At 41.0% G+C, this 18,914-nt stretch overlaps 1 protein-coding gene across 1 annotated transcript; it reads left to right on the top strand.

Moving 5' to 3' along the window:
* The first annotated feature begins 531 nt into the window (after positions 1 to 531).
* On the top strand, positions 532 to 1,130 carry RNASE11 (ribonuclease A family member 11 (inactive)). Its single transcript, XM_069462865.1, is given in 2 exon segments — positions 532 to 616; positions 619 to 1,130. Coding segments are annotated over 2 exon segments (597 nt in total).
* The last annotated feature ends 17,784 nt before the right edge of the window (positions 1,131 to 18,914 follow it).

The raw sequence follows: 18,914 nt of genomic DNA, 5'->3' as shown, positions 1-18,914 counted from the left end.
CTGGAAGTCGGGAGTTTGAGACCAGGCTGAGCAAGAGCAAGACCCCGTCTCTACTAAAAAATAGAAAGAAATTATACGGACAACTAAAAATATATATTAAAAATTAGCTGGGCATGGTGGTGCATGGCTGTAGTCCCAGCTACTTGGGAGGCTGAGGCAGAAGGCTTGCTTAAGCCCAGGAGTTTGAGGTTGCTGTGAGCTAGGCTGATGCCACGGCACTCACTCTAGCCAGGGCAACAAAGTGACACTCTGTCCCCCCCAAAAAAAAAAGAAAAGAAAAGAGACCAATCTTAATGTTCTCATTTATAATCTTTTCTTTTTTTAAATTTTATTTATTTACTTTTTTATTTCACAATATTATGGGGATACAAACGTTTTGGTAGATATACACATAAATTGCATTTGTATCATTTGAGTCAAAGTTATTCCCACCTAGTATGCACTGTACCTGTTAGGTGCGAATTTACCTGTTCCCTTCTCCCCGCTCCCTATTTTTATCTCTACTGCAGAAGGGATTACACCAGATCTGAGATGGAAACCTTCTCTCTTCTGCTACTCAGCCTGGGGTTGGTGCTTGCAGGAGTTTCAGAAAGCGTAATGGAGATAATTAAAGAAGAATTACAGAGGAAGAGATGCAACATGACATGGCAAAAAGTGACCAAGAAAAACAGATCATTGAGGTATTAATGAACTTCACCCTGTTAGATAAAAATACCAGCCTCAGCACATCCAAGGATATTATATCTTTCCCATCATTGACATTCAGAAGATTACATTATAGTGTCCCCAAGGGAAACAGTTCAGGTGATGGCAAGGAGTGTTGCAATGACATGACAGTTTGGAGAAAAGTTTCAGAAGTTAATGGGTCATGCAAGTTGAGCAGTAACTTCATCCATGGCTCTTTGGAAGTGATCCATGGGGTCCACAAGGCCCCAAGCTGCAAGTTTGGACACAATCGTGGCATATGCTGCTGTGAGAGTCCAGAACTGGAGAATACTATGTGCCAGCTCACCACAGACAAACAACTCCCCAGATGCCAATACCACGGTGTTACTTCATTAAAGAAAATGTTGACAGTGCTGACAGGTCATTCTCTAATGAGCTGGTTGGTTAGTGGCTCTAAGTTGTAAATCCTACAGAGCTTTGAGACTGGGGTCTAACTAAAGAAGGACATATTCATGTTCATTTTTTTCCTTTCCTTCCATTATTCAGATCTACCCTTTAGCACTATAGTAAATTCTTGCTTATTTACTAACTGAAAGACTGAAAAATCCAAAATTGTGAATAATTCAATTAAAATTTATAACTGATCCTGGAGTACAGATTCTCTCTCTCTCTCTTTCTCTCTCTCTCTCTCTCTCTCTCTCTCACACACACACACTTTTCTTCTGAGCCAAATTGAATTCCACCCTAGCTGTACTATAAAGCCAAGAGGCTGAGTCCACTTAACTGGGCAAAATTAAGGAGAGAAGGCCCCAAACCAGTATGAATAATTAAGAGTTAATTGTACTGCCAGTGAGGCATTCAGAAAAATAATAAATGAGTGAGAGAAATACTAGTATCATTGCTTCCCTTCAAAGAAGTGTGCACATTGATGTGTGCACACACGCATGAGCACTCACCCACACAAGGAGTCTGCCTGTCCTTTAGCAGTTGCCAGAGGAAAAAGATCTTTTGGCTTAGCAGGTGTTCTCAGTGTCCACAGCTCCAGCCTTATGCAGTCTCCATTCCTCCACCCTCATCCCCATCTTACAGGTTGATGGTAAGATAAGAAATACAGCTCTTATTGCAACTTTTTTCTCAAGCAAAGTCTTGATACCCTGGGGCTATGGAGAGGAATGGCAAGCCATGGAGAAATAGATAAGGCAGAAAGATAAGAATAAGAAGTCTATGCCAAGTACCAGGCAGGATTGGTTTTCAGCATGAATGTTTTTCTGATATTTTAGTCAACTTTTCCACTATCAATTATTTATTTGGAAGTCTTCATGGTTCAACATTCTGCATAAAGTATGAGCAGTCATCTTGTTTATTGATTTGTGCCTACATGATCTGTTCCCTCTATTCATCTTCCTTCCCTCCTGAAGCCACTCTTTCTTAATGTTCTAATTTTAAATAAATGCATGTAAATGAATGTGTGTCACAGGAACATTTTTCTTATTGTACATAAACTCTGTATGTGTTAGTTTCCCCAGCATTGATCATATTTGGTGCAAGATTCTCATTATATTGGAACTGCAAAACTCGGACAATCAACCAATATGCAGCATTACAGGAACATTTTAGTACCTTTTAGCTGGGTTTTCCTTGTCAGTGTGCTGGCAGCTTAAATAAATAATCACTGTGGATTTTGCCAACAAGTATGTAATTAGCACTCGATTTTCACTTGGCAGCCAGAGGAGAGAGTGATTGATGGAGGAAAATACCTGGGTCCCAAAGGTCTCATCTCTGTAGGAGGAAAACCCAGGACCCAGGAAGGGGATGTGCTCAAGTTCTACCCCAGGGATAGTTTCATGTGGCAACTCTGATGCTACCACCCACTCACCAAATGGAAGGGTGGGTTCCATCCACAGTAGAATGGTTTAAGCAGTCTCCTCTGGGTTCAAATTTAGTTCAGATTTGAGCAACTTCTTTCCTATAGTAGGATTTCCGGTTCTGGTTGAGGGGCATGTCAGCCCCAGAGACAATAACTATTTAAGTGCTCGGAGAGATTTTTTATAATGTGTAAGAAGAAGCAAACCCTGCCTAGTTTGGAATTAAGTACTGATTTTCTCGCTCACCAAAAGAGAGGAGAAAATACTCAGAATAGATACCTCTTTCTAGACCAGGAGTGCCCTTTGAAGAGGCTTAGTTAAGACCAAAACTTTCCACTTCTCTGAAAGAAGCAGGAGCTCTGGGTCCCAGCCCTTTGGAGCCCTGATTTCCCAGGGTCTATGGCATCCAGGATCCATACTAGGAGGTCTAAAGGATGCCAAATGTGGAGGTGCCACGAACTGTTAGTGCCCCTCAGAGCTAGCACTTCTCACCCTTGAAGGCTGTCACCTCTTTGACATCATGTGCATCCTAAGGTCCCTCATAAGGACGTTGGGCAGGGGATTTCACATGTTAAAATACTAAGTTTTTATAATGTCTCTTTTCTGCTCCCAAACCATAGAGGGCTCCTTTTTTCTCAGGCTGACTTTCAAGGCCCCCAACGCTCCATTCTCATCTTACCTAACCTGTCTCCAGCAAGTGTCTCTGTCATTTTGGGGCTACCCTCTTCAGCATCCACAGAATTTGCTGCAACTTGTCTTCACTCCTGGGGTAGGCTTATCTCAATGCTTCCTTTCTCCTTTCTCATTCTGTTATCTCAGCCCACTCGATCACACAAACTCATCTGACTAGCAATGGTGCAACAAATGTCTTTTACAATTGTTAGAAAAATAAGTGAGAGGTAGATGTATGTTATATCCCTGTACCTGAAAGGAAAAATTTGAGGGCATGAAATGAAGTGACAAAGGGGACAAATCCAATTGTAAAAGGGCCATGGAAGGGAGAGTCAGGTAGGGAAAGGAAGTTGAGAATGGAATCATAGGTTTGTGAAAGAGATGTTGAGAGGGGTTATTTAGCGTAAGAGAAGTACTCCTCTTGTGTCTAACCATTCCCTCTATTTTCCCAACATAATGGGTACTAAATTTCTTTTAAGCAGCAATCCTAAAGTGAAAGCAAATCCCTGGCTTCAAGTGCCCAAAATGATCCTGAAAGAAAGAGATCCATTGTAACATCACAGATAAATTCTCATATATTCTGTGAAGCAGGCCTCCCCATGCTCTCCAAAAGTCATTTGTCCTCACTGGGATTCAGTTTCCTCATCTACACAAGGAAACAGTTGGATTAGATCTGCGTTCTCAGACTTAGGTATGCGTCAGGATCCCTGTGGCAAAGTCTTCAGGCTGTTCACCCAAATAAACCCTCCGTGCTCTCAAAGGGACAGAAGTTAAGTGAGGTACAGAGTGCCCAGCCAGACTTCCTTTCCTGGGCTCTCTGATCAGGGTGACAGGTGCCACATCCAAGTTCAGGTCTTATGACATTGGACTGGACTCCTCTGTGCTTTTTTTTTCTTCTCAACAGCTAGATCCCCAAAGTGGACATGAGTGTTCCCCAACTTTAATCATGAAAATGGTGAAATGATGATCATGTCCCAAGAATGGCCTGGGAACAGCAAAATGGAAGGGAGCCACATCCCCGAATAACTGTTAAGCAGTTATTTTGCTAACCTGGACTGCTCGCTTTGAGACTGTTACATGGAAGAAAAAGAAATATTTATATTTTTTAACCTACTATACTCTGAAATTGTATCCCATGAGCTTAGCCTTACCCTAACAAATATAATAACTTCAGGAGCTGTTATTAAATACAAATCCCTGAACCCTAATCCCAGAAGTTTGGGTTCTACAGACCAGAGATAGGACTATAGCAGAGGGGTCTTTTACAAGTGTGTTAGGTTTGCTGATGTGCTCCAAAGTTTGAACACCACTACATTAAATGAAATAAAATCTTTCTTTCAGTCATAGACCATTCTAGTCCTAATGAGGGAAAAAATGTTGCTGCCTGTGCATTCAGAGCTTTTGAAGACAGCACCGAGGCAAAATAATTCAGTTTAACTCAAGGAGCCTCTACTTGCCACAGTCTCCCAGAACTAGCAAGGCAGTCTCTTTAGCCTGAAAGTTCCAAGCCATAGGATACATCTATGAACAAACACAAGGCACTGAAAGGCGCTCATGTTTCCAAAACAGTGGCTGACAAGTTGAAAGAGGCATCACACATGTGAAATGCATCCTTTTTCCTCCAGATAACTGGCAGGTTTGGGATAAAATGCCTGTTTTAAGTCCTTAATCCTTCACGTTTGCGAAGTATGCTAAATTTTTTCAAAATCATATACAACAATCATCACAAGGCTATTTATCGGTAATAGCAACAATAGCAATAACAAAAATTGAGATTTTATGATGTGCCAGGAACTAGCCTAAGATATACATATTCTCTTTTTGTTCTCAACCCCCCCCCCATGAAGTAGATATTATTATTCCTGCTTTAGTGATAAAGAAACAGAAATACAAAGATGTTAGGCAACATACAAGATCACACATGGAAAAAGTGCAGGACGTGGAGTGCTCGTCTTCCAGTAGGAAGCAAGGACAGTCTAATTCCATAGGCCATACTTTTAGCCACTCACTTATTTTATTTTATTTTATTTTATTTTATTTTTGAGACAGAGTCTCACCCTGTTGCCCTGAGTAGAGTGCTGTGGCGTCAGCCTAGCTCACAGCAACCTTAAACTCTTGGGCTCAAGTGATCCTCCTGCCTCAGCCTCCCGAGTAGCTGGGACTACTGGCACTGTCTGTATTTTTAGTAGAGACAAGGGACTCACTCTTGCTCAGGCTGGTCTTGAACTCTTGACCTCAAGTGATCCTCCTGCCTCAGCCTCCCAGAGTGCTAGGATTGCAGGAGTGAGCCACTGTGCCCATCCTAACCACTCATTTTTATTTGACAAGAAAAAAGCAAACTTGCTCATAACCATACAGAAAGATAATAGTGGAATGCTGCTGAATAAACTTGACCCCACAGGATTGTTTTGAGGATTAAATGGTAGCTATTGTTATTATTATATTAATTTTGACTAAATCAGAGCACTGTGCTCTGTACACAATTAAAGTACACAATTAAAATTTTTTCCCAATCTATAAAGAGTTGATATATTTAATATCAAAAGAGGTCTATCAGTGTAATCAGAAAAAAATGAACGTACCCTACAGAAAAATAAACAAGAGGCACAAACAAAAAATTAACCAAAGAAGATATAAATGGTTGTTAAAGGCCGGGCGCGGTGGCTCATGCCTGTAATCCTAGCACTCTGGGAGGCCGAGGCGGGTGGATCGCTTGAGGTCAGGAGTTCAAGACCAGCCTGAGCAAGAGCGAGACCCCGTCTCTACCAAAAATAGAAAGAAATTATATGGCCAACTAAAAATCTATATAGAAAAAATTAGCCGGGCATGGTGGCGCATGTCTGTAATCCCAGCTACTCGGGAGGCTGAGGCAGTAGGATCGCTTAAGCCCAGGAGTTTGAGGTTGCTGTGAGCTAGGCTGACGCCACGGCACTCATTCTAGCCAGGGCAACAAAGCGACACTCTGTCTCAAAAAAAAATAAATAAATAAATAAAAAATAAATAAATAAATAAATGGTTGTTAAAGACTTGAAAATTTTTTCCTTTCTACTGAATGTAATATAAATAAAACCAATGTGCCATCGTATTTTACCTACCCAATCAGTAGAAATAATATTAAATATATGACATAGTGCTGGCATAGGTACAGGACTGAGACATTCTCATGCACTCCTCCTGGGAAAGCAAATTGGCACATGTGCTGTCTTTCTGGAAAGCAAGGTGAGCTAAGCCTCATTCTGGTTTCCAGGTCCTCTGCACAGTTGTCTGCTTTATCTCCCTGTTGACACTACCCCTTTCTCTTAGACATCATTTAGGTAAGAGTTCTGGCCCTGGTGGTCTTTGAGGTCGGGTCCTCATTGGAGGCCTCAGTAGGCTCTGGGACTTATCTTGCCTAGGGTCAAAGGACAGGGCCATAAGAGCCCTGAGCACGTGAGAGCTCTGGGACATGCTGCTGTGCCTGTTCTCGCCTTGCTCTCCCCAGCTCAGGCGGTTCCAGGGACTCCATGTTCTCCTGTAACGGAATATGCGCTGAGCTTTTCTGACCTTTCATATTAAATTCCCCTCCTGAGAGCTCTCCTGGGTACAGAAGGTAGGGCTGGTTAGAGGTGGAATATGCGGGTAGAGGGCAGGGTTGGGAGGATGGATGTTGAACATGCCCACACAGAGTGTGATGGCCCTCACATCCCCTCCCTTAACCTTTGCCCTTTGACCCATTTCTATCCCTTCCTCATTGAACTTTCATATTCTCTCCTCTTGACTTCTTTTTTTTTTTTTCCGAGACAGAGTCTCACTCTGTTGCCCAGGCTAGAGTGCCGTGGCATCAGCCTAGCTCACAGCAACCTCAAACCCCTGGGCTTAAGCGATCCTCCTGCCTCAGCCTCCCGAGTAGCTGGGACTACAGGCATGCGCCACCATGCCCGGCTAATTTTTTCTCTATATATTTTTAGTTGGCCAGATAATTTCTTTCTATTTTTACTAGAGACGGGGGTCCCACTGTTGCTCAGGCTGGTCTCAAACTCCTGACCTTGAATGATCCTCCCGCCTCGGCCTCCCAGAGTGCTAGGATTATAGGCATGAGTCACCACGCCAGGCCCATATTCTCTCCTCTTGACTAGAGTGTGCCCTCAATACACATCTCCCTTTTGTGTCCTGCTGTGACTCCTCTATTTTCTTTTCTTTTTAAGCTTTGCACCATTCAACTTTATGTGTTCTTCTCTATGTGTCTGGCATTCACATTCACTGTCCAGTTGTAGAGTGACAATTTGGACAGATTTCTGGAGCCAGGCCAATTGTAAGACTCTCACTCAAAGGCTGACATTAAGTATGTCCTGGTTTCAGCCCCTGTGGGAGTAGTCCACGTGTTAATACAGGGCCTGTGGAACATGTGGGTCTGAGTTACCCAGGTGGGAAAGGAAAAGAGCAGCACTAACTGCTGGACTCCCCACTAGGTTCACATGAAGTCCTTTCAGAGGATGCCGCTGAGCAGCTCCCTATTCTGCTAAGTTCCCCTTGTCTTCCTCTAGGAAACTCCAGAAGTGCTCAGCTGTCTTTACAAAATATCATACTTAATATAATCATTTTCTATGAACTGCTTCCTTTTGTGCCTGATGATTGTGCAGTATGATGATGCCTACGAGTATCAACCAATGTGTGGCAAATTATACTGACGTAAAATTTTGTCCCACCATTCAAAAATTTGTTCATACATTAAAACTTTTATTCCTCATGTCAGACACTCACCTGCCCATAAATTATAAAAGTTGAAAGCCATGTTAATGTAGGCCTAGAGTAGTTGAATAGGCATTTGAACCTAGAAAAGGTTCATATATGGGACCTGGCGTGGTGGCTCATGCCTGTAATCCTAGCACTCTGGGAAGCTGAGGAGAAAGGATTGCTTGAGCTCAAGAGTTCGAGACCAGCCTGAGCAAGAGCAAGACCCCATCTCTACTAAAAATTAAAAAATTAGCCAGGTGTTGTGGTGGGCACCTGCAGTCCCAGCTACCTGGGAGGCTCAGGCAGGAGGATCGCTTAAGCTGAGAAGTTGGAGGTTACAGTGAGCTATAATGAGGCCACTGCTCTCTACTTGGGGCAACAGAATGAGACTCTGTCAAACAAAGGAAGGAAGGAAGGAAGGAAGGAAGGAAGGAAGGGGGAAGGGAGGGAAAAGAAAGAAAGAAAGAGGGAGGGAAGAGAGAAAAAGAAGGAAAGAAAGAAAAGAAAAGAGGCTGGGTGCAGTGGCTCACGCCTGTAATCCTAGCACTCTGGGAGGCTGAGGTGGGAGGATCACTCAAGGTCAGGAGTTCGAGACCAGCCCGAGCAAGAGCGAGACCCCGTCTCTACTAAAAACAGAAAGAAATTATATGGTCAACTAAAAATATATAGAAAACATTAGCCGGGCATGGTGGCACATGCCTGTAGTCCCAGCCACTTGGAAGGCTGAGGCACAAGGATTGCTTGAGCCCAGGAGTTTGAAGTTGCTGTGAGCTAGGCTGACGCCGCGGCACTCACTCTAGCCCGGGCAACAGAGTGAGACTCCGAATCAAAAAAAAAAAAAAAAGAAAGAAAGAAAGAAAAAAAGAAAAAGAAAGAAAGAAAAGAGAAATACACAGTAGTCATCCTCCCTTATCCCTGGTTTTGCTTGCTTTCCGTAGTTTCAGTGACCTGTAATCAATTATGATGTGAAAATGTTCCAGAAATAATTCATAAGTTTTAAATACCTTTTATAAAAGTATATTGTTATAATTGCTGTATTTTATTATTGTTAATCTTTTTATGTGCCTAATTTATAAATTAAACTTTGTCTCAAGTATATATATATATATGGAAAAGCTTAGTATATATAAGAGAGAATGCTAGGATTCACCAGAGAAGCAATGGGGAGGACCAAAAGTGAGTAAGGAGAGGGTTCAGGGCAACTTGGCTGGCTGAAGACTGGCAAAGAGCCAAGAGAAGCTGCTGCATGTGGAGAAACAGTAAGAGAGAAGCCCCCAGGGCTCCACCCTCTGAGATGAGCTTTTATGATCTTGCCTACAAGAGAATCCCCTGACCCATGTAGGTCTTGGGACTAACACAGGGAGTTGTTAGAGACTGCACAAAGACACTGCTCCAAAAAGAAAACCCATGTGGAATCCCACAGGCGTCTCAGACTAGTGTAGCATGAGCCAGGCACCATTCTGAAAGCCTAGACACCAGAGAACTGCGGGCATGCCTGCAGCCATTGTGCATCTCGGAGGAGGGAAAGAGGAGCCCAGGTATTCTCATGCACCCCTGAGAAGGTCCCCACTGCCCTGCTCTGGGCTTGCCATCTTTCATTTCAAGCCCACAGCTGGTGACATTTTGAGATTTTAACACTGGGCTGCACCCTGCCCTCAGGTTGAGTTCAAGGTGACAAGGCTGCAGTGCCATCCAGTCAGGAAGGGACAGGGGAGACCAAGCTCTCCTGAGCACACTTAGGAAAATACCCACCACCCTGTTCCTGGCAGCTGTGGGACTGGAGACTATCCTGCCCACTCCATTGCAGCTATCAGTAACACCAACACAGACCATTTGGGTCCCAGTGGATGGCTCCAGCACTGCTACTGCCACCTCCCACATCACTCCAACTGCCCAGGGGCCTGAGAACCCACCAACATATGTGGCCCTCTGCTCCAGTTACTAAATTCTGAGAAATCCACCTGAAGACCTGATAATTGGCCCTCCAAGACACACCAATACCCCTGCCAGCATAAGTTGCTCTGGGGCCCAAAATCAGGTATACTAAGCCCACTGCTTCCACCACTGGGGCCCAAAGACTGGCTCAGCTGGCATTTAAGTCCCCAGCAAAACTTCACCACAGCCTCAACTAATAACAATTTCCTAAGCCACTAAGGAAATCACAGATGCCAATGACCCCGTGTACTGCCTAAGAAATCATACAAAGATCACACTAGTGCAGGCACCCAAAATCAAAGCCAAGGTGTCCTACTCAACCAAAAACATATATACATCTTCAGGAAAAAATTCTCTTTTAAAGTAATTTCAAAAACTCATAACAATTGACTGCTACATCAGATGCACAGGTATCAATGGAAGGACACGGAAAACATGAAAAAACAAGGAAATATGATACAACAAAAGGACCACAATGAATCCCAATCAAATGTCCAGCAATGAATCCCAATCAAAAAGAATTCATCATAATGCCAGATAAAGAATTCTAAATATTCCATGTGAATTTTAGTATTGACTTTTCCATCTACATCAAAAACCTGTCATTGGGATTTTGATAAGGATTGCATTGAACCTTTAGATCAATTTGGGAAATATTACCATCTTAACAATATTAAGTCTTTCAGTTCATGAATAATAATGTTTTTCTGCTTATTTAATTCTTTAATCTCTTGTAGCAATGTTCGTATAATAGTTTTTAGTGTACAAGTCTTGCACCACCTTGGTTAAATCTATTGCTAAGTATTTCATTTTTTTTTTAATTCAGAATATTATGAGGGTACAAACATTTTTGTTACATGAATTGCATATGACTCCTCCAACCCAGGGCTACAAGCGTATCCTTCCCCCATACAGTGTGCCCCGTTTCCATTAGCTGTGAGTTTACCCTCCCCACTCCCTCCACTCCTCCACCAGACCAGCACCCAGGGAGTATTACTACTGTGTGAGCACCTTAGTGTTGATCGGTTAGTACCAATTTGATAGCGAGTACATGTGGTGCATGTTTTTCCATCATGAGCACATTATGCTAAGTGAAATAAGCCAGTTCTCAAAGGAAAAATATTGTATGAGGTTACTTATATGAGGTACCTAGTTTAGTCAAATTCACAAAGATAAGAAGTAGAATGGTTGTTGCCAGGGGCTAGGGGGAGAGTGGAATGGGGAGTTATTTTTAATGGGTACAGAGCTTCAGTTTTTCATCACAAAAAGGTACTAGAGGTGCATAGTGGTGATGCCTGCATGACCCTGTGAATGTTCTTAATGCTCCTGAATTGTACACTTAAACATGGCTAAAATGGCAAACTTTATATTACATATATTTACCACCATTAAAAAAAGATAATTTCTTCTTCAGTAAAAAAAAGAAAAAATTCTAAATACTGATTCTAAAGAAGTTCAATGAAATACAAGAGAAATCTGAAAACCAATATAAAGAAATCAGAAAATCAATTCAGGATATGATGAGAAATTTGTCAAGGAGATAGATATCTTAAAAAAAAAGCAACAACAACAGAAATTCTGGAGCTGAAAAATTCATTGAAGGAAATAAAACCACATTCAAAAGCTTCAAGGATAGACTAGACCAAGCAGAAGAAAGAATATCAGAATATGAAGACAGGTCTTTTGAAATAATCTAGTCAGACAAAAATAAGAACAAAAGAATAAAAAAGAATGAGCAAAGTCTTAAAGTCATCTGGAACTACATAAAGGAACCAAACTTATGAATTATCAGTATTCCCAAGGGGTGAGAGACATCAAAAAGTTTAGAAAACCTATTTAAGGAAATAATCAATGAAAACTTCCCAGTACTAGCAAGAGAATTAGGCAGTCAGATACAGGTGGCCCAAGGATCCTGAGGCAAACATATTGCAAAAAGGACTTCACCATGGCATATAATAATCAGAATGACTAAAGTCAAAATGAAAAAGAGAATTTTAAAATTAGCAAGAGAGCACACTTATAACTTTGACTCAAACTGTACAAAAACAAATTGTTTAACCAAAACTTGTATGCTCCCATAATATTCTGAAATTTAAAAAAAAAAAAAAAAGAATATACTCCAAATAGAGGTGCTGGGATAGTGAGCTTAAACTACCAGAAACTTGATTTTTTCCTAAGAAAACTTTCTAACAATCTCTACTTGGGATATGCATCTGTTCTGAGGTAGCAGTAAATCTCCATAGGTCACATATCCTGCATGTGATGATTTCATATTCATTTCTCTTTCATTAGCCCAAGATGAAAAGCCACAGGGTAGACTGCAAGCAAATAAGAAACATATACCAAATCTAAAATAAAATAAAATTAGCAAGAGAAAAGTATCCAGCCATCTATAAAGGAAACCACATCAGACTAATAACAGACTTCTCAGTGGAAACTTTACAGGCCAGAAGAGAATGGGATGGCATTTTTTAAAGAGCCAAAAGAAAAAAAACTATCATCCAAGAATTTTTTATCCTGCCAGAATAAGCTTTATAAATGAAGGAGAAATAAAGTCTTTCCCAGACAAGCAAACACTGAGAGATTCATCCCCACTAGACCAGCACTACAGGAAATGCTCAAAGGTGTCTTAAACATGAAAATGAAAACATACAAAAACATAAAACTCAAAGGTCTAATAAAACAATCACATAAAAGAAGAAAATGAAGGAATTAAATGGCAACATGACAGAAGTTCAGCAAACCACAGAGACAAAAAGATGGGGTAAAAGAAGGAAACAAAGAATTTATAAAACAGTAAGAAGTCAATTAACAATATGGTAAGAACAAAGTCTCAAATATCAATATTAACCTTGAATATACATGGATTAAATGCTTCATTTAAAAGATATAGATTGGGGCCGGGCGCGGTGGCTCACGCCTGTAATCCTAGCACTCTGGGAGGCCGAGGTGGGCGGATCGTTTGAGCTCAGGAGTTCAAGACCAGCCTGAGCAAGAGCGAGACCCCACCTCTACTAAAAATAGAAAGAAATTATATGGACAGCTAAAAATATATATAGAAAAAATTAGCCGGGCATGGTGGCGCATGCCTGTAGTCCCAGCTACTCGGGAAGCTGAGACAGGAGGATCGCTTGAGCTCAGGAGTTTGAGGTTGCTGTGAGCTAGGCTGACGCCATGGCACTCACTGTAGCCTGGGCAACAGAGTGAGACTCTGTCTCAAAAAAAAAAAAAAATAAATAAAATAAATAAATAAAAGATATAGATTGGCAGAATGGATAAGAAAACATGATACAACTGTATGGTGCTTACAAGAAACTTACTTTACCCATAAAGGCAGATATAGACTACAAGTAAAGGGGTAGAAAAAGATACTCCACACAAACAGAAACCAAAAGTTAGCAGGAGTAGCCATACTTATATCAGATAAAACAGACTTTAAATCAAAAACTGTAAAAAAAAAAAAGCCACAGAAGTTCCTTATACAATTATAAGAGTATCAATTCAGCAAGAGGATATAATGATCCTAAATATATGTGCATCCAACATCAGAGCACCCAGATTCACAAAACAAATATTACTAAAGCTAAAGAAAAAGAAAGATAGCAACACAATTATAGTGGGGGACTTCAACACCTCATTCACAGCACTAAACAGAATGCTGAGACAGAAAATCAACAAGGAAATATTGGGCTTTAGACCAATTGGATTTAACAGACATTTACAGACATTCCACCCAACAAATTGGAATATACATTCTTTTTATCAGCACATGGAACATTATCCAAGATAGACCACAGTTTGGGCCCTGAAACAAGTCTTTACAAACTTAAAAAAAATCAAAATCATATCAGGAGCTTCTCAGATCACAGTGGAATAAACCTAGAAATCAATAAAAAGAGGAACTTCAAAAACTATACAAATACCTGGAAATTAAGCATGCTCCAGAATGATCACTGGGTAAATGAAAAAATAAAGACAAAAGTTAAAATTTTTTTCAGATGAATTAAAATAAAAACACAGCATACCAAAATCTATGGGATACAGAAAAAGCAGTGCCAACAGGAAATTTTATAGCATGGAATGCCTGCATAAAAAAATAGAAAGATCACAAATTAACAACCTAACATTGTACCTCAAGAAAAAAAAGAACAGGCTGGGCACGGTGGCTCACGCCTGTAATCCTAGCACTCTGGGAGGCCGAGGCGGGTGGATCGCTCGAGGTCAGGAGTTCAAGACCAGCCTGAGCAAGAGTGAGACCCCGTCTCTACTAAAAATAGAAAGAAATTATATGGACAACTAAAATATATATATACAAAAAATTAGCCGGGCATGGTAGTGCATGCCTGTAGTCCCAGCTACTCGGGAGGCTGAGGCAGTAGGATCGCTTAAGCCCAGGAGTTTGAGGTTGCTGTGAGCTATACTGACGCCACGGCACTCACTCTAGCCCGGGCAACAGAGTGAGACTCTGTCTCAAAAAAAAAAAAAGAACAAACCCAACTCAAAATTAGCAGAAGAGAAGAAAGAACAAAGATCAGAGCGGAATTAAATGAAATGGGATGAAAAAATACAAAGGATCAATTAAATGAAAAATGAATTCTTTGAAAAGATAATCAAAATTGATTAACCACTAGATAGACTGACCTAGAGGAGAGAAGAGCCAAATAAACACAATCAGAAATGAAAAAGGAGACATTATAACTGACACTACAGAAATGAAAAGGTCATTAGTCACTATTATGAATAACCATACACTCACAAACTAGAAAACCTAGAGGAAATGAATCAATTTGTGAAAATATACAACCTCCTGAGATTGAACCAGGAAGAAATACATCTCCTGAATAGACAGACCAACAATGAGTAGCGAGATTGAATCAGTCATAAAAAAAATTCCCCACAAAAAAAATCTCAGGACAAGATAGATCACAGCCAAATTCTACCAGACTTACAAAGAACTACGGCCAATCCTACTGAAACTATTCCAAAAGACTGAGAAGGAGGAAATTGTCTCTAACTCATTGTACAAAACCAGTATCACCCTGATACCAAAGCTAGGAAAGGATGTAACAAAAAAAGAAAACTGCAGACCAGTATAAGGAGCTAAATTTATCCCATACCCAGGGTTACAACACAGACCTTAGAAAACCTGAAGAGAACATCATTGCTTTCAATGATGTTTTCTGTGTAGTAATTATTGCTTGTTTCCTGCGTAATACTTTTTGTCTATATCTGTTTGGATGGGATTCAACAATTTATTACCAGATAAAATGGAAAACAAAGTATCAGTAGCTTAAAGAAGGCTGAAAATCTTCTTCCTCATGTAAAAAAAAAATCTGGAGGTAAGGCACTCAGGGACTGGCACAGGTACCCATGTTTTCACCGGGAACCTGGGCTCACAGGGTCCACTGTGCCAGCCTCAGAGTGTGGTTTCTGTTCTCAAGGACACTCTTGGGATGAGATTGCAGCTGAAATTTCAGTCAAGACACACATTCCAGACCAATATCAGGAGAAAGCTTCATAGGACCAAAGGGATCTCCCTTTCTTTTACAGAGTCTTCTTGGAAGTCCTACAAATGAGCATTTCTGATTATATCTCATGGTTAGGATTTACTCAAATGGCCACTTCTACCTGCAAGTGGGATATAGAAGTTCGCTAAGCTGGATTTTGTTCCTGAGAGGGCAGAGAGCATGAATGGCCGAGGTTGGTAACTAGAAGTAGGGAAAAACATGTACTTTAGGCCGGGCGCGGTGGCTCACGCCTGTAATCCTAGCACTCTGGGAGGCCGAGGTGGGCAGATCGTTTGAGCTCAGGAGTTCGAGACCAGCCTGAGCAAGAGCGAGACCCCACCTCTACTAAAAATAGAAAGAAATTATATGGACAGCTAAAAATATATATATAGAAAAAATTAGCGGGCATGGTGGTGCATGCCTGTAGTCCCAGCTACTGGGGAGGCTGAGACAGGAGGATCGCTTGAGCTCAGGAGTTTGAGGTTGCTGTGAGCTAGGCTGACGCCACGGCACTCACTCTAGCCTGGGCAACAGAGTGAGACTCTGTCTCAAAAAAAAAAAAAAAAACATGTACTTTAAACAATAACTTCCATGTAACTCATCTTTTAGGAGTCCCTTATATAAGGGAACATATATCTTTTATGCATTACAAAGATTTATTAGGGAACCAGTTAAGTAGGATAATGTATAAATTGGCATTTTATGCCTTGTAATTAAGGTATTGGCATTTTGTTTTTATTGCTGTGAAAGACTGGAAAAGAAAGGGAGTACTTCTTTATTTTTATAACACAAGAAGTTGTCATACCTTTGGGTCTTTTTTTTTTGTTGTTGTTGTTGACAGAGTCTCACTCTGTTGCCCGGGCTAGAGTGCCATGGTGTCAGCCTAGCTCACAACAACCTCAAACTCCTGGGCTCACACAATCCTCCTGCCTCAGCCTTCCGAGTAACTGGTACTACAGGCATGTGCCACCATGCCCGGCTAATTTTTTCTGTATATATTTTTAGTTGTCAATATAATTTCTTTCTATTTTTAGTAGAGACAGGGTCTTGCTCTTGCTCAGGCTGGTCTCGAACTCCTGAGCTCAAACGATCCACCCACCTCGCCCTCCCAGAGTGCTGGGATTACAGGCGTGAGCCACTGCACCTGGCCAAAACTTCATTTCTTCAATGACATTTTGTTGTTAGTTTGTGTGAATCTGTAAAATTGACAGCTTTAAAGATAAGAATAAAAAATTAACCAGAAATATATCACTCAGAAATAACACTTCATTAAGATTTTCTTTTATTTGTTCTGTTTTCCCCCATGTAATCTATATTTCCGTTAATCTAGATCATGCTATAGATACAGTGTTTTGATTTTCCCCCATTCATTTGCAGTGTGCTTTGCTACCTTTATATGTGGTCTCCATTCCTTTTTGCGTAGTAGAGAACAGCCCTTCTGTCACCAATTGGGATTCTGCTAGGTTTTAACTGTGTAGTTTTGCCTTTACTTTTCAAGGAAGGATATGCATTTCAGGCTGACCAATCAGAGGACCCCACATCCCTGAATTTATTCATGTGACAGACGCACAGCCAATCAGAAGAGTTATTTTCCACATTGGGTGAAGGTGGGAGGGGAAGGCACTTCCTCCCATTGTGACCCTACATACAAGGCTACAAAAGTGACCATGATTGACTCTGTCATTACATGGAGAGATTCTACACGAGAATGAAGTTAGCATACAAAGGAGAGCAGAGCAGGAGAGAGTGAACAAGAGTCTAGTGAAGAATTTCATTTTTTGCTCCTGCTATACCTCTTGGACTTCCATCTTCTGTGAGTTTATGTAGTACCTCTTATGTTTAAGGTAATTTGTTTGGGATTTCTCACTGTCAGACAGTCCTACTACTATGATATTATAGCACAAAATATTTCATATCTCTAAAATTTCATTGATTAATACATTTGCAAATTCTGGAAAAAGCCCATTCTAGGCCAGGCGCAGTGGCTCATGCCTGTAATCCTAGCACTCTGGGAGGCCGAGGCAGGAGGATCGCTCAAGGTCAGGAGTTCGAGACCAGCTTGAGCAAGAGCAAGACCCTGCCTCTACTAAAAATAGAAAGAAATTATCTGGACAGCTAAAAATATATATAGAAAAAAATTAGCCAAAATTAGCCCTGCATGGTGGCGCATGCCTGTAGTCCCAGCTACTCAGGAGGCTGAGGCAGAAGGATTGCTTAAGCCCAGGAGTTTGAGGTTGCTGTGAGCTAGGCTGATGCCACGGCACTCTAGCCCAGGCAACAGAGTGAGACTCTGCCTCACAAAAATAAAAGCTCATGCTAAGTCTCTATAATTTCACAAATATAGATTACTGTCTTAATAAATACTAGTTCTTATTAAAATGGCCATTATTGATGTGTATATTATTGCTATTGCTATTAACATATCAGAACCAATTACATCTTTCCCATATTATTAGACATATACATTTTCAATCTTTGTCTTTCTTAGATAAACCTTGCTGTCCATCTTAACACATAAATTATTGCACTCTCATTATTTCCTCAGCTTAGAATTCTAGGTATTAAAATATTCTGTAAAAAAGCATCTGGCTTTTAAAACTTTTTAAATATCTGCCATCTTTTTCCTTCAAAAGGATTGTAACAATTTCTTTTTGATCAGAAATGCATGATTGGCCACCTTATTATACTCTCATCAGCACTGAATTTGCAACGTATTATATATGTTCTAAATATTTTATTATAAATATAAAGCATGCCCTGTGTGTGTCCTCAGTCCTGTAGCCCGGCTGCTGTATGGACAAAGGGCAGGACCACAGGACCCTGAACCCTGCTATTCATGTATGTGCTGTCCAAGCCGAAGATGTTACAGAGGCTCCCCGTTCTCATTATGGGCATGTGTGCTGAGATCATTCTTCTGAAAAGACTCCCTGGAGGACACTGAGGAGAGTGTGAAAGCAAGGGTGGGAAGAACCGGTTATGAACATGGTTTCACACCAGAGTGCCCACTCTCACATTACCATGTCAGACAATTTTTTTCTTTTTTGTCCTATTCTCTGCACTCGTACGCTGAACTTTCCTATTGTCTCCACTTCCTGTTGTGTCCCCCAACATCCACCTTTCTTTATCTCTACAATTCTCTAGACTTCACTACTCACAAGATTAAAATCCAAACCTAAAATCAGCGACAGCTCTCCACCTCCATCTCCGTCACATATAGACTAGGGACTCTGGGTTACAACTGTTAGAGAATCACTCAGGTTGGAGGACATGCTAACAGCAACAATGACAACAAAACAGTGCCTTTATTCTCTGGTTGTTTGGATGCTGACAGTAATGTATACAAAGTCCTTAGCACAGTACATGGCATATGACTGCTCATTTTGTTATCTATGTTGTCATTATTTTTATTTTAGGTTGACCCCGACAAAGTATTTATGAGCTGACAAAATTTGTTCTTCTCTCTTCCTAACTCCAGGATTCTGCCCTCTCACTGAAGGGCAATATCCCCAGTATTAGGATCTCCCCAGCTTTTGAAACATCTGTTCTCTGAAGGACA

This window comes from Eulemur rufifrons, chromosome 2 (assembly GCF_041146395.1).
Source record: "Eulemur rufifrons isolate Redbay chromosome 2, OSU_ERuf_1, whole genome shotgun sequence".
Classification (NCBI taxonomy): Eukaryota; Metazoa; Chordata; class Mammalia; order Primates; family Lemuridae; genus Eulemur; species Eulemur rufifrons.
Note: the sequence above shows the minus strand (reverse complement) of the source record. Positions and strands in the feature narration are given on the sequence as shown.